Source organism: Sebastes fasciatus, chromosome 9, assembly GCF_043250625.1.
Source record: "Sebastes fasciatus isolate fSebFas1 chromosome 9, fSebFas1.pri, whole genome shotgun sequence".
Taxonomy (NCBI): domain Eukaryota; kingdom Metazoa; phylum Chordata; class Actinopteri; order Perciformes; family Sebastidae; genus Sebastes; species Sebastes fasciatus.
This window is the reverse complement of record NC_133803.1, coordinates 2,503,038-2,521,940: the sequence shown is the minus strand read 5'-3', so window position 1 is coordinate 2,521,940 and position 18,903 is coordinate 2,503,038. Positions and strand designations below refer to the sequence as shown.

The 18,903-nt window shown below is 42.9% G+C and overlaps 2 protein-coding genes across 2 annotated transcripts in view; one reads left to right on the top strand and one right to left on the bottom strand.

Annotated features, from left to right (window-relative positions):
• Nucleotides 1-18,903, bottom strand: part of LOC141773450 (cytochrome P450 3A30-like) — a 302,943-nt gene that overhangs the window by 106,490 nt on the left and 177,550 nt on the right. The window lies entirely within an intron of this gene.
• The window catches only part of LOC141773539 (ubiquitin carboxyl-terminal hydrolase 54-like), an 80,136-nt gene that overhangs the window by 11,998 nt on the left and 49,235 nt on the right, over nucleotides 1-18,903 (top strand). Inside the window, exon 2 of the mRNA XM_074645384.1 lies at nucleotides 15,548-16,452. Coding sequence (XP_074501485.1) covers nucleotides 16,261-16,452 — 192 coding nt within the window. The 5' untranslated portion in view covers nucleotides 15,548-16,260. The remainder of the gene's footprint in view (nucleotides 1-15,547; nucleotides 16,453-18,903) is intronic.

The following is an 18,903-nucleotide window of genomic DNA, read 5'->3' as shown; positions in this document are numbered from 1 at the left end:
CGGTTCTATGAATCCTGGATGACCGCCAGAGTTCTTAGTCACTCAGAATCTCGTGATCCCGCGAGAAGATTCTGTAGGACTGATCTCGTGGATGACACCGGAACTTATACCTAACCAGGGTCATCCGAGGTCACACGTGACTTTGTTGATATTAATACTCGACCTGCGCATGCGCGAGACGAAGATATTCAGTGTTGAAGCACTGCCTCTGGCGGTCATCCAGGATTCATAGAACCGTAGTTACATTCGTAACTATCGTTAGATTGACAGCTATGAGTACTAACAATAGTCATTTTAGTTTTTTACGTTTATAATGGTATTTTTGGGGGAGTGGCTTTGAAGGGAGGCCTGAAGGGACTAATTTGACCCGCCAGATGATTTGTTACATAGAACCATCGGAGAAGCCATCTTCGTAAACTGTTTGGAAGAGGGCAGGCACTTTAAAAAAATACTTGGCAGCCATTGTTGTTTGGAACAAACAGTCGCCTCTCTGTGAAAAAAGCTCCACCAACCAGAGTTGTTGCTGTTGCACTTTAGGATTGAGGGTAGTGTTATACTTTTCCATGACATCATGAATGAAGCAGGTTTTTCTTAAAACAAGCTTGATATCATAAGGACGTGTGGGAAGGGATTTTCCCTTCCGGAACCTCACCGTTGAGCTTTTATATCCCACTATTCCCACCATAGTCTTTTTCACACACCACTTGATTCCTGGTCTGAGTTTTGTTGCATGATAATAATGTTTTAAATTTGGGAGTGCCAGCCCACCCTTTTGACCTTTTATCATCCCATATAAATCTGGAAATCATCTTATCCCAAGTTTTATGGAGGAATCTTAATAGCGAGAAATTGAAAAAGATATCATTTTGGGAACATGTTAATATTTCTTAAGCTAAAGTCTAATGTCAAGGCTGACCATCTCTCAATGTCTCCTCTAATCAGATAATGGATCTCACTTGTGTTTTTTTTTAAATTCCAAAACTTTCCATTTACCTCTATTATATTGGAGACCTAAACTATCTGCATGGACAGACGCTTCAGTTAGGGTGAAATCACCCTTTAAAAACAGGAGCTTCTCTCATTTCCTGAAAAGTTGTCAATAGAGATTTTAGTTTGATTAGCAGGAAGCAGAGCTATCAGTCCAGTCATGTTTGTGTGCTCATCCCAGTTATTCAGTGTGAATGTCACCAAGGGTTTTATCAAGGTCCATTTCTCTAATCCTACTGGCTCCGTAAGCCCCTAACTGCCTCTCTCTTAATCTTAATTTTACACTTATTTCCCGTTTTAATTAACATTTCACTGGTGTTGATTCGACCTTGGGACCTTAATGTGTTTCCGTAGGATATAAAAAGCTCTAATCATTCAGGAGAGAGAGGTTTTTCCTCCTCACTGCTGTGATGGGATGCCGGCTGGAAATGGCTTCTCCATGGTTCATAAATGTCATCAAGACATTTTGTCTTCATTAAGTTTCTCTCGAAACTTTTTACACAAGTTTCTCTAACTCAGACAAAAACCCACTTTCTTGTGAGATTAGGAATAGATAAATAAATAGCTAGATTTTGACTCCACATGAGGATGTGTAAAGATGATATTTTCACCACCAGTGAACTGATTCATTGTTCTTGTCTGTCAGTTGGCAGCATTTGTCTTCAGTTTTTTGTTCTTATTATTACTGTTAATGGATATAATAGGACTTCCTTTACAGTGCCTTTGTTGGGCAGTGATCTGTATCATGTGTCCAGGTGTGTTGCTAACACTTTAAAAATGGCGGTGCTAGTTTTGTGTTGCTCTGAGGTCTCAGTTTGTCTTTGCCTTGTTCCTGGTCTCCATCTCTCTCTCTACACTAAGCATTGGTCTGTTACAGGTAGGCAATGTGGCCAATAGATGTTTTTTTCCCCCTACAAGCCTGGGTGTAATTTTAAATTTTGTAAATTTTCTTTTTAATGCAAAAAACATGACTGAAAAATCTTATATTTAGTGCCCCATTTACAAGGCTGTCCTCGTAATGCATGTTTTGAAAATACTAGGGCTGTCAATCAATTGAAATATTTAATTGCGAATTAATCACATGATTGTCCATAGTTTAATCGTGATTAATCGCACATTAATCACACATTTTTTATCTGTTCAAAATGTACCTTAAAGAGAGATTTGTCAAGTATTTAATACTCTTAATACTCGTGGGCAAATATGCTGCTTTATGCAAATGTATGTATATATTTATCACTGGAAATCAATTAACAACACAAAACAATGACAGATATGGTCCAGAAACCTTCACAGGTACTGCATTTAGCATAAAACAATATGCTCAAATTATAACACAGTAAACTGCAGCCCAACAGGCAACAACAGCTGTCAGTGTGTCAGTGTGCTGACTTGACTCTGGGTACATCCCAAAGCTCTTAATTACATCCACGTTTCCCTCACTTGCGTCTTTTCCTTGCGTCTTAGTCCCTCCCACCAGGGAAGCATGGAGAGACGCAAGGAAAATGTGCGAGGAGAGAGGAAACGAGAAAATATGTTTTAAAGATCCCATATCATGCTCATTTTGAGGTTCATACTTGTATTTTGAGTTTCTATTAGAACATGTTTACATGCTGTTATGTTAAAAAAACACTTATTTTCCCTCATACTGTCTTCCTGAATATACCTGTATTCACCCTCTGTCTGAAACACTCCGTTTTAGTGGATTTCAACGGAATTGCAACGGAAAGGCGTTGCTAGGCAACAGTTTGGGTCCATGTTTACTTCAGCTGATATTATTTACATACACTGCAACAGGAAATAAACTGGGACACATTTAGAATGTTTACGTTTAAAACCGTGTAATGGTCTAAATATTGTATATTTGTGACATCACAAATGGACAGAAATCCTAACGGCTTGTTTCAAATGCACAATTTCTGAATACGGGCTGTGTGTATTTCTCTGTATATTGAGCGTTTTGTTAGTTTAACAGTATTTATATAGAACTTAAACCTGCTATATAATATAAAAGACATGAAAATGTCACTTTTTACAATATGGGACCCTTAAGAGAAATGAGACGTTGTTTCCTCTGAAGCGTCACGTGAAGCGACGTCCGTTTCTGATGACAGCAGCAGATGATCACAGCTGGATCAGCTGTCAGTCGGCTTTAACAGCTGTAGAGACTAATAAAGACACTCAGTTCTTCTCAGTAGCAGAGCAGCAGTGTTTCCTCTCTGTAGTCTGTTACCTGTTTAAAGAACACCTGCACATGAATAACGCTGCAGTCTGTATTTCTACTGTGGACTGAGTCCTGCTTAGAGGACCAGGAACCATCTCTACTGGAACAATATCTTTATATTATTTATTCATTATTAGCGTCTGTAGTTATTCATATTCTGACAGTGAGTTCATTATTTAATAACCCAGAATATGACTATGGTGTTTTTTGAACACTGGACATTATGTATTAGGCTGAATGTTTGAGGGAAAATGTAAATGATGTAACTCATATCAAACCGACGTTCAGATATCAGCCTCATGTGACTGAATGGAAATGAGGATAAATGATGTAAAAGGTGTTTGTTGCTGACAGACAGACTCTCCTTCTCTCTATGACTTTAATAGTATCATTAATAAAAGTTAACGGGGGAAATAACAGATCATGAAAAGAAAAATCATTCTAATAAATGAAGAAAGTTATTTTAAGTCAGTTTGTCAGGTCTTATAGACCTCTCTCAGTGACAGACTGCTTCACTGGCGGTGTGGGAAGCACAGATACTGCAGGTCCTTCTGCTGCTGTTCACACCTACAGTTAACACAGATTATAACTAGATGGTGAATCAGAAGACAACTAAAATGTAAAACGTTTAATCTGTGATCTGTTTTCACTCCGGTATAAAACTCCAGTGATGTTGAGAGGTAAAGTTATCAGATCAGTCCGGTCAGCAGCAGCGTCCAATCAGTAACTGATATCCAGTAAGGGGGCGTGTCGGTTGGTAAAAGACTTCCGTGCAGGCTGCTCTCGTGTATCCTCGCTCCTCAGAGATCCCTCCTCGATCCTCAGAGATCCCTCCTCGATCCTCAGATATCCCTCCTCGCTCCTCGGACATCCCCCCTCGCTCCTCGGAGATCCCCCCTCGATCCTCGGAGATCCCCCCTCGCTCCTCGGAGATCCCCCCTCGCTCCTCGGAGATCCCCCCTCGATCCTCGGAGATCCCCCCTCGCTCCTCGGAGATCCCCCCTCGATCCTCGGAGATCCCCCCTCGCTCCTCGGAGATCCCCCCTCGATCCTCGGAGATCCCCCCTCGCTCCTCGGAGATCCCCCCTCGCTCCTCGGACATCCCCCCTCGATCCTCGGAGATCCCACCTCGATCCTCCGTGCAGAAATAAGAGCTTTAAGACGGTCTTCATGATGGCGCACCAGAACAACTTCCGGTTCAAGTGAGGAGCGAGGAGCGAGGAAATGACAAATAAGAGAATTGAGATGCACCGTGTGACTTGCCCCAAACTGCATGTGATTATCATAAAGTGGACATGTCTGTAAAGGTGGGTACCCATAGAACCCATTTACATTCACATATCTAGAGGTCAGATGTCAAGGGACCCCTTTGCCATACGCTAACATTTAGCTTAAGTTTGGAGCGTTATTTATCTTCCTTTACAACAAGCTAGTATGACATGGTTGGTACTAGGGATGTTAATAATTAACCGTTTAACCGTTAACCGGCATTAAGCATTTTAACTGATTAACGCTATCGGTTAAACGGTTAGACATATTAATAATTCATTTAAAGCTAAGCAAAACTCAGAGGAGCAACTTGCCAGTTTAAAGAGAAAATCTAGTCCACCTTAACAGCCCACCTTAAGAGAGTCTGAGCCAGTGTTGCAAGATACAGGAAGTCTGGAGCTGAGCCTCCAGGAAGTGCGCCGGTCGTCGATCCCAACTTTCGTAGTGGGCAAACAGCGGTACTGCAACTTCCGTGTCCTTCGCGTGATGCCATTGGGCCCAAAAAGACTTTTCCCCATAGACTCATATTGGGAAAGAGACGTCTGTAACTCAGAGAATCATTTTTTTTTAGGTGAATCAACTCCCTAGTACGAACACCTAAATAGCCCTTATTTAAAAAAAAAAAGGTTTTAAAGTTGTAAAATGAACTAATAGCTGAATCCAGAGTTCTTTCCCTTCCTCCGTTCATGTGAGTGAGACCCAGACCGAGGCTGGAGCGCAAGCCGTGACGACGGCGTGAACACAACAGTTGTCTGTTGTGCTCATACACTGCAGCTGGCGCACCGCTCCATGAGACCCACTAATCTTGTCGGTTAACGGTTAATAATCGGTTAACGAGGGTCAGTTAAAATAAAAACCCCTAATCACTAGTTGGTACCAATGGATTCCTTAAGTTTTCTAGTTCCATATGATATCAGTATCTTCACTCTAGCTTTAAAACTGAGCCCAGTACATCCTAATCGCAAATTGCCTTAAAGGTCACATATTATACTCCATTTAAACTAGTTATTATAGGTCTCAGACACCTCCAAACCATGTCTCTGAAGTTTTTTTTTCAAAAAAACAATCAGATCATGCATTCCAGCATGTCTCTATAACCTCTGTTTCAGCCCATTTCCAAAAGTGCTGATTTCTGTGTCTGTAGCCTCTGTCTCCTCCCACTCTGCTCTGATTGGTCAGCGTTTTCTGTCAATCAAACGTCCTCAACAACACAGCGTCACCCTCCCCGCCCCCCTCGCGGCCTGAGAGCAGGGAGAGAGAGGAGCTAGAATAGAGCTTATAAACCACTTTAAAGTTTATAAACCAGAAACTTCACCCAGCGCACGTTACCGGAGGAATCTGATCAGAAATCGGCGACACATGATGAACATCTGCGGTCCAGATTCCAGGTTTTCCTGACGGTTTCTCTCAGGTAAATAATACTATTTATATCTCTGTTAGTTAGCTCAGTGTTTACCTCATGCATCAACTCTGTAAACCGTAAACATACACTCTGTTTTACGTCTGTCTTTACAGATCCATCTGTGAGAAATGACCGACAGAATCATCCCAGAGGAGAGCAGACAGCTGAGAGCAGATGGCTCTGTTTACATGGAGATACAGAGCTAACCCGGTAGCATGTAGCTAACCCGGTAGCATGTAGCTACATGCTAACAGGTTAGCTACATGCTACCGCTATGACACGGTGTGTAAACACAGCGACCATCAGGGTGGAAAATAGAAGATGTGAAACAGTAGTCAGTTCATTATTTCTGCTAAAAGATAAATGTATGGAAGATCAAATCAAATCAAATCAAATCAATTTATTTTTGTATAGCGTCAAATCACAACAGAAGTTATCTCAAGACGCTTTATATGTAGAGCAGGTCTATGACCGTACACCATAGTTTTGAGACCCAACAGGATCCACCAAGCGCACTGTGGCCAGGAAAAACTCCCCGATTACTGGGAAGAAACCTGGAGCAGAACCGGGCGCAGGGCGGGCGGCCATCTGCCGAGACCGGCTGGGGGGATAGATAGATAGAGTGAGAGAGAGAGAGAGAGAGAGATAGAGAGAGAGAGATATAGAAGCAGCCACAATAGCAGTCTAGCAGCTGTAATAACTAATACAAGTAGGGCTGATAACACAAAACCAATAGTGGTGGATGGAAAGAGTGATAATACAACTATCGGAAAGCCAGCACTGTCCAGCATCTCTCCTCAGTACGTCCATGTGTATTGGTGTGGGACGTCCCTGCGATCGATGCCCGTGCATTGGTTCCTGCAGCATCAGCATGCTTGCTGGGAGCTCTTGATGTCTTTGGCAGTGATTGAGAAGTGTTATTCTCCAGGCTGCCACATTGTCATTAGGTGTTGGAAATCCCTCGTTAGCATTGGTAGTCCCTCGTACAGACGTAGTTAATTAGGGATGGTAGCAGTTGGTGTCAAGCAGGCACCGACGCGGCAGCAGATGCAGCCACAATACCGGAGACCACCAAGATCCAGAGTAATGGTATATTATTTACAGTAGTAGCTGTCTCTGTGTTACCATGACTACAGACCACCGGAGCTTAGCTTACCATAGTTTACCAGAGCTGAAGACTTTCTCCTGTACCATGTTAACATAACTGCAGGTGGGATGATTACAAATGCTGTGAATAATTAATATTGTCATCTGTCTACTCAAATAAAGTTTGACTGTGAAACAGAAATGTGTTGTGTTGCTTACAAGTCACTATTTACTACCTGTATTCTGCTACATGCATGACATCAAATATATATAATATATAAATATCATCTGTTTAAACAGTGTAATTACATAAAGCCTTTGTGAAAGAACATGTTATATTTAGATGATGGGAGTACATGAAGCCTGTTCTGCTGGTTCTTGCAGACTAACTGTAGGAGCTACTTTGCTCAAGTTCGGTTGAGGAGGAGAGACAGTGACGCGCTGTGGGGCGGGGTCAGCTACTGAAGGTTCTCTCTGGTTCGACCAGGAAACCCTCACGTGGCTTGCATTCTCTAATGACGTCAGAATACAAGGAAAAAAGCGAATTTTTTTTCTGCACCCATTTCCGGACAAACGGAGGAGGAGAAAAAGAGAGAGGATGGTCTTTTATGATACTATGGTGGCCTGTAGACACACTGGGGACAGATATTGATGTTTAAAAGACATGGAAAAGTGCATTTTGCATAATAGGTGACCTTTAAAGCTGTAGTACGCAGATTGGAGCAAATAAGATTAAAAAAAGTTATTTTTATAAAACGGTCGCTTTATCGTGACAGTAGTACATGAAACAAGTAACCTGAAGCATCATGTCCCTCTGTGTCCTCCGGTGCTCCTAACGGCATCTGCAGGATTTCACAGACCGGAGGAAAACAAGCAGTAAGAGCTGATCTGGCATCAGCTGTCCAGCTTCCGTATATGAGAGCCGGCTGTCAATCACTCGCGAACTCCGACCAAACGGTCAAATTAGGCAGCGCTGATCAAATATGAATCAGTATTCTGTTACTGTAATGCCTATTTCTCGCCTCGAATGTTTTCAGAATCATCTTGTAGTGCACAGTTTAGCTGTTAAATGAGAAAGTTTGTGACCCGGCATCCATGTTGAGATCAGTTGAGGAAATACCAAGCACCGCTCACATGGCCGGAGCACAGCCAATAGGAACGCTCTCTCTCTCTGAAATGACCCGTGATTGGGCATTTATTATCGTGGTAACTCTGACAGCCCTTAAAAACACATGTTATTTCATCCAACTATAGGCTGTCAGTGCCACCAGTTGCTTTCAGCACAGAGAGTATAATTCATCCGCTCCCACTGTTGGTACTGAATCTGTTTGGGTTATGGACTGTTGGCACGACAAAACAAGACATATGAAGATATCTACATGGACATTTTGGACATTTGTTTGCTCTTTTCTAGCAATTTATAAGTTTAATGATTCATTGATTTTAGAGCTGCAACGTTAATCAAACGACTGTATTTGGAAACTCAAATTTTTTTTTTCAAGCAAAATTACCAAAAACTCTTTAATTCCAGCTTCTCAGTTATGAGGATTTGCTGTTTTTTTGTCTTCTTGTTTTTGTCTTGTATGATTAGCTATTAGAATTGTTGCTTGTTGGTTGGACAAAACAAGCTGTATGAAGATATCAACTTGTGCTTAAGTTAATTAAAATGGGTATATTTTACAGTTTTTTTACATTTTACTGACCAAACAAAAATAATCGACACATTAATCGTTAGTGATATAATACACTCGTTGGAACCAGTGAATTTTGGTTGAAAAATGATTTGAATGATTTGAAAGATGAGACCTAATCAATTATCGAAAGAGTTGCAGATTTATTTTGTTGTTTGACTGATCGTGTCAGCTCTGTATTAATAAATTTTTCTATTAATGTCTGACAGAAGTATTAAACCTAAACTTTAAAGTTTTAAGTTTAAGAACTTAAACTTTATTACAGTTATCATATACATAGAGGTAAATACATGAAATTGGGCCTCTGCATTAAGCCGTCCTAATATTCATGCAGGTTCTTTTGTTGTGAGGTTGAGAAGCGAGGATTCAGACAAAGGGCAGCCATGTGGTCTGGTAGCGTCCTGGTGTCCTCGGTCGAAGTCTCGCAGGTTCTTCTGCGTCTTCAGCCTTAGAAGTTCTTTGTGCGGCCTTTCGCAGGTTCTTTTGGTCCAAGGGTGAGAAGAAAGGATTCAGACAAAGGGCAGCCATGCGGTTTGGTTCAGGATTGAAGGACTGGACAGAATCCTGTAGGATCAGTGGGCTGCTGTAGAGCGACCGGGGAGCAACTTTGGGTTCAGTGTCTCGCTCAAGGACACTTTGACATGCGGACAGGAGGATCTGGGGGTCCAACTGCCAACCTTTGTGGTTAGAGGACGACCCTCTCGACACAGCCACAGCCACAGCCACCCCCTCACAATATTTCTAGGCTTTAGTTTTAGTTGGTTGGTTTGTGTATAAAAGGAAAAATATATAATTTTTTTTCTTGCTAAATAAATGAATCAATTGAAGACGTGTTCTTCTTAAAGGTCACCTTTTATGCAAAATGCACTTTTCCATGTCTTTTAAACATCAATATCTGTCCCCAGTGTGTCTACAGGTCACCATAGTATCATAAAAGACCATCCTCTCTCTTTTCCTCCTGCTCCATCTCGCTGAGCAGCACTTCCTTACTTTGGTGATGTCGGTGATATTTTTCAGGCCATATAAGGGTTTCCTGGTGGAACGTTAGAACAACGGAGAACCTCCAGCTAGGTGACCCCGCCCACAGAGTGACTCTCTCGCTTCCGCTTCGTAACTATAAGCAAAGCATGCTCCTACTTCTGTTAGTCTGCAAGAACCAGCAGAACAGTCTTCATGTACTCCCATCATCTGCGATAAATATAACATGTTCTTTCACAAAGACTTTATGTAATTACACTGTTTCAACAGGTGATATGAAACATTAATTTGATGTCATGCATAGAAGAGTACAGGTAGTAAATAGTGACTGTAAGCAACACAACACATTTCTGTTTCACAGTCAAACTTTATTTGAGTAAACAGATGACAATATTACATTTTTCATTCCACCTTCAGTTATGTTGACAGAGACAGGATAAAGTCTTTGAGCTACGGTAAACTACGGTGAGTGTAACGTTAACCGGCCTGTAGGCATGGTAACACAGAGACAGCTCCTACAGTAACTAATACACCATTACTCTGATTACTTTACTACGTTTATCAGCTGTCTTTTACCAGAAATAATGAACTGACTACTGTTTCACATCTTCTATTTTCCACCCTGATGTTCGCTGTGTTTACACACCGTCACATGTAGCTACATGCTAACATGTTAGCTCTGTAATGTAGCTACATGCTAACATGTTAGCTCTGTATCTCCCATGTAAATAGAACTATCTGCTCTCCTCTGGGATGCTTCTGTCGGTCATTTCTCACAGATGGACCTGTAAAGACAAACGTAAAACAGAGTGTATGTTTACGGTTTACAGAGTTTATGCAGAACCTAAATACTGAGCTAACTAACAGAGCTATAAAGTAGCATAGTTACCGGAGCAGAACCGTCAGGAAAACCTGGAATCTTGGCCGCAGATTTCTCTAATTTCAAATTTCTCGCAGATTTCGGATCAGACTCCTCCGGTAACGTGCGCTGTGTGAAGTTTCTGGTTTATAAACTTTTAAGTAGTTTATATGTGAAACTCTTCCTGCTCCCTGCTTCTCTCTAGCTCAGGGGGAGCTGCAGGGAGGGGGAGAGAGTGACGCTGTGTTGAGGGCGTTTGATTGACAGCAGAGACCAGGACACGCTGACCAATCAGAGCAGACTGGGAGGAGACAGGCTCTGAATCAGGGTTTTTCAGACAGAGGGTGAAAGAGGCTTCATGCAGGCAGACCGAGGCAGACAGTATGAGAAGAATAACATTTTTTTTGAACATTACAGCATGTAAACATGTTCTAGTACAACATTAAAATACATCTATGAACCTGGAAATGAGCATAATATGAGACCTTTAAGCACGGGTCTAGATTTGGTCTAGACTCAGATAGTAACCCACTTCCTGTTGGTGGCTACTGCTTCTTGCTTTTGAAGGCTGTTTGATCTGAGGCCTGTACTACGAAGCAGGATTTACGGTTATGGAGGTAACTTCAGGGTTAACTCTGGGTTTTCCGTACTACGAATCTGGTTCACTTCTTATCGAGGTAGATCACCATGGTTACTTGTGCTGAACGGCTAACCTGCACAGCAGGTTATGTTCCAGATAAGAGATCAACTCATATGAAAGCACCTCCTACTGACCAATCAGAGCTGAATGCTGTGATTGTATGATAATATCACACACATATGAAGAAGTTACGGTCACAATGCAGGCTTAAATTAACATAGTTTAAACTGAAAAATGCAGGAAGGACAGCTGGATTTATGTTGTGGGTGTTTACCACTTTGATTCATATTTTTTTTATTTATATTTTTTAACTTCCTCTTGAGTCCTTTTCACGCCGACACAGAGGGGGACGCAGATGAAAGGATGTTTAAATAGTCATAGACAGCACACAGCACTCACAGAGTACAAAGAAGAGTAATCCATTAATCTATTACACTCTTAAACACTATTTATATTTAGACGACTATATCTGACTTTTGAGTGTTCCGTTAAATTAATAAGTCTGTTAATTTACGCATTCACACATCGGGAGTTTTTTATTTTGCCAGCTGTTCTTTCTGCATTTAGCAGCTTCAACTGTGTTACTTTTAGTCCGGATTATGTGTTTAACTTCTTCGTATTTGTCTAATATAGTTTCTTCCTTTGTATAATGTGCCGCTCAGCCTGTCTGTCAGTAGACTTGTCCATGTCTGTGATTGGTCAGATGCGGCAAACACCTCCTCGTTCATGTGAACGCGCTCACAACCAGACTGAGAAACCCTGGGTTGATTTACCGAGTTGATAACCAGCGTCGTAGAACCGTTTAGCGAGATCTGGTTTGTTAGGGTTAGTGAAGCCAGATAACGAGAAGATACCCTGGGTATGTTGAGCTCGCTTCGTAGTACAGGCCTCTGTTGTTGTTGTGGTTTGTTATCATCTCACAGAGAATATACAGACAAACAACAAGTTGTTGTTGTTGTTGTTGTGGTTTGTTATCATCTCACAGAGAATATACAGACAAACAACAAGTTGTTGTTGTGATTTGTTATCATCTCACGGAGAATAAACAGACAAACAAGTTGTTGTTGTTGTTGTTATTGTTGTTGTGGTTTGTTATCATCTCACGGAGAATAAACAGACAAACAACGAGTTAAACACAAAAACATCAGTCAGGTACACTGCTGTTTCTGCTTTAGACTGCTGACCTGCTGCAATTAACAAAACTAATGTTGTTAATGGAAGAGCAGCAGACAGAACAGATAGACATTAACACACACACACACACATACACACACACACACACACACACACACACACACACACACACATACAAACACACACACACACACACACACACATACAAACACACACACACACACACACACACACAGACAGTCTAATCCTATGCAGACAGACGGCGTCTGATCAGGCTAATCCCTCCTCACCTCCCTCTGCTCTGACCGGCAGTTTACCTCACTCACACACTGATTACATACTTACATAACACACACACACACACACACACACACACACACACACACACACACACACCCTTTCTTACTTCTCTCACTCTGCGTTGATTCATTTATGAAAGTACTTACAGTATATATATTTACTGCAGAGCTAAAATGAGGTAGAGTTTGACATGAAAAAGTTGTGAAAGCTTTAAAGAAGAGTCTTTTTTTTGAAGGTTTGCAGAGCATCATGTGAGTTGTGACCGGTTTGTTTTCACGTTCAAGCTGACAGCTTGAGAAAAGGTTAAAGGTTTACTGTAGCATTGTCTCGAACCTTTTGACATGTGTGTTCATGCATGTATTTCACATGAATCATTTTCACACTGTGAGATATTCTGATGGTTCAAATGGTTGTAATGTAAACCTGATGAGAGGTTTCACAATTCAAGACTTCAGCACAAATGTTGCTGCTCTGCTGTCAGTCGACTTTTACTGCCTGGATCCTCCTCCTCGCTCCTCGCTCCTCGCTTCTCCGGCTGTGACCCGGAAATCGATCTCAGCGCTCCCTCTTGAAGACGTCCCAATTCCTAAAATGCATCTCGAGGAGCGAGGATCGAGAACCGGGGAGGCTTTCCAGAGGAGCCATGAGCGAGGATACACCAGTGTATCCTCCAGTGTGTCCTCCACGGAAGTTGTTTACCGACCGACACGCCCCCTTATTGGATATCAGTTATTGATTGGACGCTGTGCCGATCGGACTGATCTGATACAGACATCATCACTGGAGTTTTATACCGGAGTGAAGACAGATCACAGATTAAACATTTTATAGTCTAGTTGTCTTCTGATTCACCATCTAGTTATAATCTGTTAACTGTAGGTGTGAACAACAGACGGACCATGTTGATGGTAAAGAGTTCCAGCAGCAGAAGGAACTGCAGTAGCTCTGTTTCACACACCGCAGCTGAAGTAGCCTGTCACTGAAAGAGCTTTCAGAGGAAAGGACGTCACATGTTTCTAAAAACATATTTCCTCGCCGCCTCTCTACTCGAGTCTTTTCCTCGCCTCCTCCCCTCGCGTCTCCCGGGACTAAGACGCGAGGAGAGGAGTCGAGGAGAGGAATCAAGCCGTATAAAATGACAAATGGGAAAGGCCCTGTGTGTGTGTGTGTGTGTGTGTGTGTGTGTGTGTGTGTGTGTGTGTGTGTGTGTGTGTGTGTGTGTGTGTGTGTGTGTGTGTGTGTGTGTGTGTGTGTGTGTGTGTGTGTGTGGTGACATATCCCTGATCTCACACACATACATGTTCAGAAGCACATACAGTATCTGAAGTGCGTTTTTAATCCTGCATGCACTTAAAAAGTTATTCTTTCTTTTTACATTATTTTGAATTTGTTGTTTTATTTGCACTCTTTCACACTTTTTATTGCAGCTGCTTCATAACAATTTCCCTCAAGATAGATCAAGTTTTTCCATCTCTGACATACTTTATAGATTTGCGTTTGTGTCCTGTTAAAGTCTGTCTGGTTTACATTCATTCAATGTGTGTGTTTTGTATTAAGTGTCATAAAAAGCCCTGAGGTCTTTGGCAGCACAAGTAGACAGTCAGCACAATAAAACCACTGCGAGACAGAAAGCGAGGTACAGACAGAATGAGATGAGAGAGAAACGCAGGAAAGGCTGTAAATGCTCCTGACTGTTAATGTGACAGCAGTGTGAAGAAGAGGAGGAGGAGGAGAAGGGTTTCCTCCATCTGCAGAAGCCTTAAATTATCTCAATATAAAGTCTCAGAATAGATTTAAAGGCCTTGAATCATTTATTACATTCCTCTTATTCAGTTTTATAGTTCCACAACTTTCATCAGCATGCAGCTTATTAAACAGCTTTGTTTTTAATTGAATGTCTAATACTATGCCAGGTCGAGATGCAAAGCTCTTACACCATAGCCACAGAAAACACTATTAAACAAATTTAATATTTTGAGTCTTACTTACTCACTAACCTACGTAAATGCGTTTTGCTAACGGCTGAGTGGGCGTTAAAGGGATTGTTTGTAACTTCTTACACATATAAATCATTGCTGGTCAGTGTCCCATGCGACACTGACACTTCAGACTCCAACACAAACTCCAGTGAAGCACCAAAACCTCTTGGTTGTATCTAGTGAAGCCCGTCTGTTAAACAGTGTTGGCCGCGGTCGGAGGACGCGGGGGAGACCTTAGCTTTGGTCTCCAGAACCGGAGTCTCTGCTGTACTCTGCTCCTCTGCCTGCCTGCCTTCACTCACACACCGCGCTCATTCTCACTCTTTCGCTCCACTCTCATGTGCATGCGCGCACACTCCACACTGCAGGAGAGTTAGTTTAGCTCTGAGAATATCTAGTGGACGTTTGTGCAGAAATAACTGCTGCAGCTCCTCCAGACCAACAGAGGTTTCCCGTGTCTTGTGAAGTGACGGGGCTCCGCAGAGAGAAACGTTATCATCTCCGACCAAAACTCCGGTGTCTCCCCTGTTCCCTCCGGCCGCGGTCGGGAGGCTGAGGCAGGAAAAGCCAACACTAGGATCAGCATTGATTCATGGAGAGACCTTCGTCTGGTCAGCTAACATTACTGCCAAGCAGCTGAAATATAGAGTGATATTGTGGTTTTAGTTGACGTGTGTCGCCTCACTGTTTTGAGCGATGCTCGTTCATGTCTATGTAGAGCGAGCACAAGCGCGAGCAACAGGACACTGACTTTCGTTGACTTAACGGCCACAGGTGTCGCTGTTAACAAGACATTTCTGATTCTTACAAACAGTCCCTTTAAAGAGGTCTTAAAATGTATATTTAGTGAATTCTGCAGAAACTCTGCTGGTGTGAAATGAACTGCATCAGCTCAACAGTAGATAAATCCCTGAGCTGTGATGACAGTCTAACAGAATCTCAATGTTGTTTTTCCTCAAAGCAGAAACATCTCAAACTCTGTCCTTCTTCTTCTGCAGATCCGTCTTTAGCCTCTGACCTGTGACCGCCCCCCCTCTGACCTTTTCTATTGGTTCTAGCTGTGGTGAGGATGATGGTGAAGAGCAGGATGAGGTGCAGTCACGGCTCAGCTGCACGTGTTTCCATGTGAAAGGAGGGCAAAGGTTGTCGCACCTGCAATACATTGATGCGGAGAGGGATGAGTCCTTGAAAGCTTTGGAATATAAAGAAGAGGACCTTTGGAATTTCTTGAAATTGGTGGCATAAAGAATATCAACTGTTGACATTTCACACAGAGGATACAGCATATTTATTATCTTCTGAAAACTGTTGGAATTTCTGGAGATACAGAACTCCTGGATATCCTTGAATCTTTTTATCATTTATCGCAATTCTTGGAATTTAAAAATGCAGAAGAAATCAGTTTAAGTTTAAGAACATTAAACTGTAAATCTATTACTCAAGGAATTTATTTGGATTCAGTTTTTTTGGAGCAAAGTTATTTTTTTTCCTGCTCAAACTTTCCCACAGATTATTTTTGCTTCCCTCTTCTTGCTCTTGTTCCATCCTGTTGTTAGGAGTCTTCATCATATTTTGGCTTTCAACCTCCCCTCGGCCGGAGGACATGTCTCTGTCTCCTTCGATACGAGAACGGACGACAGAAAGCTGACTCCTGCTGGGAGCGAGGCCGAGAGACAAACAAGGAGAGAGAGAAGAAGAGAGAGCAGGGAAGATGTCGTGGAAGAGGAACTATTTTGCATCAGGTGGAGGAGGTGGAGGTGGAAACGGGGCCGGTGGCAGCGGCAGTGGTGTTGTTGCGATGCAAGGGATGTTGACGCCTCGCACCATGACGTCCATCGCTCCCAGTAAAGGGCTGAGCAATGAACCGGGACAGAACAGCTGCTTCCTGAACAGCGCCCTGCAGGTACACACACACTTTCTGTCAATTTCTTTCTCTCTCGACTTCCCTCTTTCACGCACACACATACACCACCTTTCTGTCTGACCTTTGACCCCTGTTGTGAGACCCGTGTTCAGTGAAAACATGTACTGACCTCTGACAAGAAGGTCAGTGTACCTGTTGTAGAGCGTGCCTGCTGAATTACCCTCTCAGGACCGGGGAGTCTACAGTGTGTTTGAAGACATGAAATATCATTTGGTTAAATAAATTAGGGCTGAAATTTTAGATAATTTACATTATTGATTAATCTGCTGATTTAGAGCTGAAAAAATCAACAGAAAATGAATTGGCTATTTCAATAATCAATTATTTAAGTGATTGATCAAGAAAAAATGCCTTTGGGATTGATGTTGATTGAATAAACAAGACTCCAAACCGAGTATATGTCTGGACCGTGTACGGTCAGTCTGTCAATTTGTGGCTAAATTGTTCTACAACTACTCAGTGGTCATCTCTGTAATGTTAAATCCAGCGGTACACGTCCACCTGGTCCGGCGAGGACACTAGGGGACGCGCTGCTCCACTCGAGTGGTTGTTCAAGCGGTGACGTACCCTCTGGTGGAATGCTCCTGATTGGTCCCTGGTTTTCTGCTTGTTGTTTCAAACAGGAAACAACATGGTGGCCTGCTCGTAAACTTTCTGTTGTTCCGTCTAAACAATCCAAATAGGCTATGCTATTGCTAAATCTGGTTTTGGAACTAGATCACCTAGTTTGACAGCTTGGTCCAAGTTTCGTGAGCCGGACGTGTTGTGCTGGACGGGCTCATTTGCATAAAAGACTCTTCCCGCCTTTTCATTTTGAAAGAGCAACGGCCAATGAGGAAACTCCAACACTCGGCCGACCAATCGTGTAACTTCATCACTCAGTCAGTCGCTCAGTGACTTGCGTTTGCCAGTCCCCTTGCGTTTGTAGGACTGGCCCTCTGTGGTCCAGCCAAAAATGTGAAAAAAAGACATCACCTTGGACTGGAAAACTGTGACGGACATTTTCACTATTTTCTCACATTTTATAAACAAAAAAATGATAAATGAATTGGAAAAAGGAAAAAGTTCCCGCTCAGCTACAGCACCACAGAGAGAGAGTTGTGTACAAGATAAGGGCAGTGTGTCGGCGTCGCTTCACCGTTGTAGGTGATGTGAATGGAAACACATCAAACATGGATCTTATGATTCACAGCATAAGAGATGCTTTTCAGTTTTTTAGCCTATATTTTGACCTGTTGCTTTTGGGAAAGTGTTTGTTCAGTGTTCATACAGCAGTGGAGGCTGGTCCATAGAGGCAGAGGAGGTTGCTCCTCCTCTATTTTTTGAGAGGCAAGAAGGAGCTCAAAATATAAAAAAGAGTAATTGGTTGAAATAAACCATTACCAAATCTCAGTATCATTTATAAAATCATTTTTCTCTCTTCTTATTTAAATCCTAATTAAAATGCGTCAACAGCGCCCCTGCAGGGCAGAGGGGATAAAGCAGCCTGTGTGTGAAGTGGTTGTGGCATCGAGGGGGGGTAAAGGAGGTCAAGCACCCTCCGTCCTCCCTTGGGGCGGGACCTCTCCTATCAACTCAATGCATTTAATTTTTTTCATGCTTGTCTCTGATTGGCCAAGACACGTCAAATGATGCTCCATGGGAGGAGAACCTCCCTTAGCTGGTTACCAATCAACAACCAGCAGAGTACATGATTGACAGCGGGTTGGTCCAATGAGGATGTCCAGATGTCCTCTTCAGTCTCTACCACTGTATGTACCTGATGAACTGGCAGTAAACTATCAGACAGCAGCTTATCAGGAAATGAATTATAACGTGTAAATTGTGAACTTCTTTTAAACACATAACAAAACAAATCCTTTTTATTGAGACCTTTTTATCGAGCTGTAGCTAGCTGCTAGTGTTAGCTAACGCAACAGTTAGCTTGTTGTAGCAGCCCTGAAGGACGCGGTGCACCAGTCTGTCGCGGCACTAGAAGCCTGCCTGTAAACCCGTCCAGCGGTCCGTTGCACCGGAATCCAGAGCAGCGAGTCAGACCGCTGGCTGCACGCCACCGTAGTCCTGCCGTGGGTCAGTCCGGACAGCTGAGCGAGGGTCGGGGCTGCCTGGGGTCAAGGTCTTTGGAAGGAGGCTGGGTCACGGGTGGACATGGGTCTTGGGGTACGGGGTATAACACATGCGCAGTGTGACTGAAGCTGCGGTCGTGCGTTGCAATTGACTCAATTTCAGCGAGTGCAGACCAGATTTTACTGCGCGTGTGTTGTATCCCCAAAGATATGACGTGTTGATGAAGCGTGACCCAGCCTCCTTTCCATAGGCCTTGCCCGGGGCGCGCTGCAGGAGTTGAACCCCGCCGGGGAGTGGATGGAGAGAGCTCCGCTCGCTGCTCGGTCCTCGCCGTCAGCTGTCCGGGCTGGACTCACAGCAGAG